At 34.1% G+C, this 7376-nt stretch overlaps 1 protein-coding gene across 1 annotated transcript; it reads right to left on the reverse strand.

The window, feature by feature from the left end:
* Nucleotides 1-854: 854 nt before the first annotated feature.
* On the reverse strand, nucleotides 855-6363 carry LOC143544565 (protein PAM71-homolog, chloroplastic-like). Its single transcript, XM_077036647.1, has 10 exons — nucleotides 6118-6363; nucleotides 4441-4624; nucleotides 3069-3252; nucleotides 2926-2973; nucleotides 2252-2348; nucleotides 2026-2177; nucleotides 1867-1932; nucleotides 1706-1756; nucleotides 1195-1299; nucleotides 855-1099 (listed from the first exon to the last, which is right to left on the reverse strand). Exons 1-10 carry the CDS (start codon nucleotides 6224-6226, stop codon nucleotides 1034-1036), a joined length of 1062 nt encoding a protein of 353 aa, XP_076892762.1. The 5' UTR covers nucleotides 6227-6363; the 3' UTR covers nucleotides 855-1033.
* Nucleotides 6364-7376: the final 1013 nt, after the last annotated feature.

A 7376-nucleotide genomic window follows, 5' to 3' on the forward strand; every position in this document is an offset into this window, starting at 1 on the left:
TCACTTTAGAGATATGCGGTTGGCGGATTTGGCACTGTATGTCCTAAAGATTACATGTCAAGTTTTGATGTGTGTAATTGTCAATGTTTATAAGTTTATAAGTGAAGAATGAAAAGTCAATGTGTATTTTGGATTTTTGGTATAATGTTTATTTGGTTAAGTTACTTGTTTTAACACATGTCCATCCAATTTTAAACATCATTTAATCTTACAAAATTTTGAATTTGATAAATAATATTTTGATATTACTTTCTATAACTATAAACAGGTTAATGCAAACTTGCAGCTTATATTATGTAGTGATTATTTATTTCGGGAAAATCATAATCAAAACTTTAAATTATTACTTTGGACACAAACATTTTAGATTAACAAATATTTCTTTAATTGGAAGTAATAGCATATAGTATAATGGAACAATAAGCAAATAATTATTATTGGTTTAAAAACAAAGATCGGGATATAATATGTATACGGGGGGACGTAACCAAATTAACTAGGACAATTGCATACAACAAAATCAAGAAGTTACACATGCATGTACTTATTATGTAACTTTGATGAATGTTTAAAAAAAAGTTATCACCTTTAGAAAAAATTAGCAGGCCTGTAAAGACATGCTTTCAAAGCCGAAAGAGAAAAAGTTAAATATATTTTCGCTTTTGTGGCACCGATCATGTATTATAATCTTATAAATATATAATTACGATAAACAGTGAATATCAACAGGGAAATATTTAGAGTAGAATAACCATCTACTTAAGTTAAATAACAATAACGATATTGTATTATAGTGTTTAAACTAAAGAAATATTTAAGAAAAAAATAAAATAACATAAGCTGTACAATCAAACTAATGCATAACAAATTTCACCTCCTTGGTTCTTTATTAGCTCTACTCCTCTCATTTAACAACATCCAAATGTTTGTTTTACACTCAACATACAACAAATTAAATATCTAACTTACATTCCATAAATAATCACCATTCCCATGATTGCTTCTATCATTACTCATCGGTTGTTTCACTTCCTTAAAATACCCCCAAAAACGTGGCGACTGCGAAAAGTAAGAACAAGACTCCGCCTATATACCCGACCTGACAGATTCCAAGTAATATCCAAATTTTAAGAAAAAGTTACAACAATGAAAAGAATCTGAAATGAGTTTGACCGAGTCAACATAAAGAAGTACCATTTTCTCAGATATGTAATTGGCAAGAAACGCGCCCCCGACTGCTGCTATAGACGTTGCTAGAAGGTGACCAGCGATGGCTCCACTTGCCACACCCCACGGAGACTGTCATAAGTAATATTTTACAATTTTTATAGTTAATTAACATGGTAGTTATATAATAACGTATTAACAATCTTAATCATTGAATATTACTAATACTATTTAAGAGGTTGTAGGCATTAAAACTTAAACCATTAACATTTAGGTAAATGTTTTTAAACAAAGCAAGCTGATCGTCACTCGAGATTGGCTCGCTAAAAGCTCAAATCGAGGCAAATTTGAACAAGTTCGGGCCTCATATAAGGTCGTTTAATAAACGAGTATGAGCTTCAGACACTGAGGTTGGCCAGGCTTGCAAGCCTAAACGAGTCTACTATTTATATAAATAGAATAATTTTTATTTAACGTAATGAATATATATTACTTGATAAAACTAGTCATATATATTATTGATGATGTAGTGATGTACCTGAGCTGCCCCGAGGGCGATGGTTGCAAGCATTGACCGGTCACCCCATTCCTACAAATCACATGATAATGTAATTTATTTCATACCCACAAAAAAAAACAAAAATATCGACACTTGTAAATCAATGTGATAAATTATAACCATATACAAAAGAGGGTTACCGCAAAAAATACAAGACTAAACGACTTCCACAATATTTCAAACGGGTTCTTGAGCTGCTTAGATGCCTGAATTATACCAAATACTAAAATTAAAACACAAAACTATTAACTTAGATTAAAATAAATAAGCAGAAATAAAGAATGATGATTATTAATCACCTTTTCTTTTACAAGTTCCTCAGCTTCTGCAAATTCATCAAGTTCAATACTATTTTTGTCATTTTTTGATGGTAAATCCCATGCATCTTTGATGGCTTTGAGGCCAAAGAACATTAAAAGAGTTACTGCTGCATATTCTCCGATTGGCAATGCTGTTTGGATGAACCAAGAATAATTAGAAATATTTTTTTAGGGGATAGATAGTGGAAGGAGATTAATGACTTACTTGTTTGAAACTGAGCGGGTACTGAGTTAAATATCCGTCCAATTACGACCGATAAAACAGTCATTAGTGATAAAGCACCCATGGATCCCAAGATAACCTAATCATCAATTACGAGTCACTAAAACATATGTGATACTGATAGTTTAGGTGTAAATTTCAAACACGAAACTCGCGGATTTGGGTTTCAGTTTAGGGTCGAACCAGCAAACCAGTTTAGCGTCGTGTTCAGGTCAACCCAGCGGGTTTATGGAATGATTCATTTTTTACTTTTATTTTCCAGTACGTTTTTATGCAATAAATTAAATTGGTTTGGGTATGTTTTGCCAAAATTTAATGCTAAAACGAAAAGTTACATAAAATTTTATAATTGAAAGGTAAGTTTTTTATACAAATTTGTACCTTTTGTAGTGAAAATGTAAATTTAAAGTATTAGTATGTGAAAACAATATAAAACAGAAAAGTTTCAGTGTCAAACAGGTCGTGTTAAGGTCAACCCGCTAATATGCGTGTTGTATTCGTGTTCAGGTGTCTAACACGATTTGCGGGTTCAGTTTTGTGTTAAATTTCCGGGTCCGTGTCAGGCTAGACCCACAAACACGACGTGCTTAACACCCCTAAAATTTCGACCCATTTACTTATGAATGGGTCTAATCGGGATAATGTGGAGATCATACCAATGTTTTATCATATTGCATCGCCAATAAAGCTGCAATGAAAAACGTCTGATAAAGTAAAGAAAGGGGATATTAGTAGCTACATAATGAGAAATATAACTCTATATAAAGATGCTGCTAATATGTGGTTAATATTTAGTTACCTTATCTCCAATTTCTGAAACAAAAATCAATGTAAAAGCAGCAGTGAAGCCTGACTTTGCGATTGCTGCTAAAAGAGTCGAAGGCGCGCCCTTTCCAAAGGCAATTATTGAAAATACTAAAGCACATCCGGATAGCACGAGGGCTATTGAGACCGGATAAGGTATTTGATTAGGAAACTTATTACTGCCCAACACAAACAAAAAAAAAATACTAACAAATTTAGTGTTTGCTAAACGGAACGGTTTGGTCAACAAAAAGTCCAAATCGGTTTGAGCTTTAAACCGGTTTGGTAACCATTTATGATTGTTTCTTTGACCGGTTTTTGGCTGGTTCGGTTTAACCAGTTTGAACCATTTTCAATGAAGAGGATTACAAACCGATCCCGAACCTACGGTTTCTATCGGTTCCAAACCGATTTTAAAGAGTACTAGTTCGGTTTCAGTTCGGGTTGCTGGTCCGGTTCAAAAACCGGTTTATTGTGCACCTCTATACCCTACTAACCAACGGGATCAGGTAAATCGCAGCTTACACAAGGCAGCTGGCCTTCAAGAGGTTATGGTAGGATATTGGTGGAAGCAAGTACGGGTGTGGATGGAAACAAAAAATCCTATTTGTAACCGCAATTTCCAAAAAAAAAGGACCAAAATAACCGAACACAAACAAAAACCAACGGTTTTGATTTATGTTTTCTTAAAAACTAAACTTTTGGTTCGGTTTCAGTTTTGAAAGTAGTTAAAACTGAAAAACCTAACTGAATTTATAAATTTTCGTTTTTAGTTTTGAATTTTAAGTAATTTACAAGAATTTAACAAATAGTGTTACCCAAAATTTTAATTAACAAATACATCTAGGCCCAGATTCATTATTTTGGGCCAGGTTTTCTTTGGACCAAAAATGTCACGCCCAAATAGTAAAATTAAAAAAAAAAAAAAAACATAAAATGAACCGAACCCAAACCGAAAACTGAAAAAAAAACACACCTTGAAACTGAACAGTTTTCAAAAAACCAAAACCTGAATTTTCGGTTTAAACCCAAAACCGAACCAAACTGACTCGAAGCACACCCCTATAACTCTATAAGCAAGATTTAAACATGAGACCTCTCAGGTATCAGGATTAAATTTTGCTTAACTTAAGTTGGTTTATAGATACATAACAATCATGCCCAAATTAACAAGAATAACAAAAGGATAAAATATTTACAAGAAAAAATTCATTCAACCATCAAAGCCCAAAAGAGTTCACTTCCCTTTAAATTGACAAAAACTTGAGAAATCAATGTCGGGTCAAGTTGTCATGATTGCATTCCAAATTTGCAGGTAAAAGTATAAAACCACATGTTTTTAGAAAGATGATCAAAAGATAACTCACATATGTGAAGAAGTATCACTTTTGGGATCACTAGAAGATAAACTTTGGTTGTCATTTTCATCTCTCTCTGCATAGCCCCCTGATCCAACACCAACGTTTGATGCATTTACTCTAACACCAGTCCCTACTGAATGTGGTTTCAACACGCCTCTACGCTGTACTGTAGAAAGTGTCACATCTTTTGCTACATAACAACATACATATACACACAAAGAATTAGAAAGTCAACCAATACCTCAGACCATTAAAAAAGTCACCTAATCATGTCAAACAATGTCTAGGTAAATTTTTACAACATATGTCAATATATGCGCCTGGAAATTATAGACTAGAAAGGCCAACTTAACCAGATATCCAACGAATTCCAAGATACAAGACAGGTTGTCAAATCTTCTTAAAAAAACCTCTACCTTTTAAGGAAATCTAACCCTTGACTACTATAATTCTTTATAAAATTCTAATGTTGTGATGGGCACCTTCTCTAGTTAATTATCAAGTAGATATCAGGATAAACACATTCTTTGACCGGTTCACAGTGTACACAATTGGAAATTAGAATAGCCTGCAAGAATGCCTTTTGATAAACGCAGTAAAAAAAATACTATCTTTTTGGTTAAATTCAAGATCTTTAAACATTCCTTTCAAGTCAACATATAAAGATTTACAACAATTTTTTTCACTTAAACAGAATACGTCTACATCATGCTTAACAATGACATGACAGATATAATTGTTCTTTCTTTTCTTTTCAACATTTTTTTTTATTTTTATTGTCATCCATATATATAATTTTCGCATACTTAGATTTACTTAAGACCAAATTAGAAAGTGAAATAAGCATTGGCTAGGAGGTGTGGAGGACAATCAATCATGGGGGTCCCAACTTCCAAGGGTAAGGGTTCCGATGCAGCGCTCTCGCAGGGTTCGGGGCGGCGCACCGATAGAGTCTAAGGGGTAAAGCCCTTGGTCGGGTTATGCTGCCCGATCAGAGTGGAAAATTGTCACTTTGCCTGAAGAAACGTTGCATGAAAAACTGAGATCAGTGGTGACTAATCATCAATAGCAAATATGTGTCAGTGGTAAATGGCTAAGACCAATGTGCAGTAACCCACTGCCACGTCACCAATTCAGGTGCTACACACCATTACGGAGAGGGGCGCCACTTCAATGGCGGTCGTTAGAGGGGGAGAAAGTGCTAATGGCTGAAGGGTGGGGGTGGGACCACAATTTTTTTCAACCAATCACACTCGCCTATTCATAGTTTAATTAATCAAGAAAATATTAAATAACTTAGTTAAACCATTACATACTAGTTAGTGAATGTCCATCTGCCACATGGCAATACTTATGTCATTAGTGGTAAACTACTACTAAGCAAGTGGCAACTATGCTTAGTGGTAACTGCGAGCAGTAGCATGTTTTACCGAGACTTTCCACTAATATTACTGAGAATTGCAAACAGTTATAACAGTCACTTTTTGCCCTTTATCTTATTATCCTATTATTATTATTATTATTATTATTATTATTATTATTATTATTATTGTTGTTGTTGACTTCGTATACACACCAACCACTTTAATCAAAAAATGTCGAATGAATACTAAGCCTACCCTTTATAGCTCACCTTCCCAACAAAAATATGTTAAATTTATATACAACATATATATAGCTTACATGAACAAGTGGTTCTTGTGGGTGAATCAGCAGGTGGCAACAAAGGCAGCTGTTTTCTTGAACTTGATGAGACTAATACTGGAATTTGATGGAGAATTAAGCCTGTCATCTTTGAGTCCAACTGGGTTTTCACTTAAAGATGATTCAGATCCATTGGTTTGACTTTTGAGTAAGTGCAGTTGAATCAATCGTTGATGTTGGTCAGAGTTGGGAGATGTTGGCAGGCGTGTGGGTGGATAGAGAACAGAAAGAAAGAAAGATGAGATAAAATTAAATCATTTAAATAAAAAGATGCTTCTAAACGATGTCGTTCTCACATGTACACCAATTGGTTTCTTCATGTTTCTTCTTATAATTACGGTGGGTGTTTTACTTATTCGTATATAATATGTTGGCAGTTGTTTTACTTATTCGTTTATAATATGTACACCAAAAGATGCTTCTAAATGATGCCCTGTTTGCGGTGCGCGTATATAATGTATATATGTGTGAACCCTCGGGTGGGCAAAAGTGAAATTGTACTAACCTTGACGTTATTTTACTAATCTCGTGAAAATAACGTTAAAAGTGACGGAAGGTTAATCAGGCATCATGTGGTGGCGTTGATAGCCGAAAGACAAGGGTACATGCACCGATCAGTCGGTGTCCAGATGATTGATTGCTATGTGCCTTATGTCCAAGGCTTGATGCAAAACTACTATCAAGCCGGGGGTCTCACCGGAAGCAGTCTCTCTAATCCTACGGGGTAGAGGTAAGGCTGTCTACATCTTACCCTCCTCAGACCCTACCATAGCTTTGCTATTGGTGGGATATACTGAGTACGATGATGATGATGATGATGTTTATAATATGTTATAACCCAGTTAAAAAGTTATTTGAGTTTGATGAGATCCATAACCGGCTTATTTTTCTAAGATAAAATTATATATAAAAATCGAATATTAACTTTTAGTATATCCCTATTTTATAGAATTTTCGTATCAAATATTTGATTAAATTAACTTTTAATATAATGAGATGTTATTATCCTTTTAAAAGTTTTCTAGGTTTGGTGAGACTCATACACGTGAATTCGGGTCAAATGCATGAGAAACTTTCATTTACAAATAAAGCAATTTGATGACTTAAGAGAAAATAATGAGCAACCAGATAGCTTATAAAAGGTTTCGTTTATGAGTAGAGGTGAAAATACCAATTAACCAGTTTATATAGTTAATGGGTTGCTTCAAGAAGGATTTTATGAGTATAGGTGAAATTAC

This window comes from Bidens hawaiensis, unplaced genomic scaffold (genome assembly GCF_021521415.1).
Source record: "Bidens hawaiensis isolate Kalapana, Puna unplaced genomic scaffold, B.hawaiensis_p1.1 tig00000888_1, whole genome shotgun sequence".
NCBI lineage: Eukaryota > Viridiplantae > Streptophyta > Magnoliopsida > Asterales > Asteraceae > Bidens > Bidens hawaiensis.

What these genes read in the sequence shown, in the direction of transcription:
- LOC143544565 (XM_077036647.1), bottom strand. Translation starts at nt 6,226, where the DNA reads ATGACAGGCTTAATTCTCCATCAAATTCCAGTATTAGTCTCATCAAGT. An exon ending in CACAAGAACCACTTGTTCAT is followed by an intron (nt 4,625 to 6,117) that starts GTAAGCTATATA and finishes GTTGTTATGTAG; the next exon opens with CAAAAGATGTGACACTTTCT. An exon ending in AGTGATACTTCTTCACATAT is followed by an intron (nt 3,253 to 4,440) that starts GTGAGTTATCTT and finishes TGTGTTGGGCAG; the next exon opens with TAATAAGTTTCCTAATCAAA.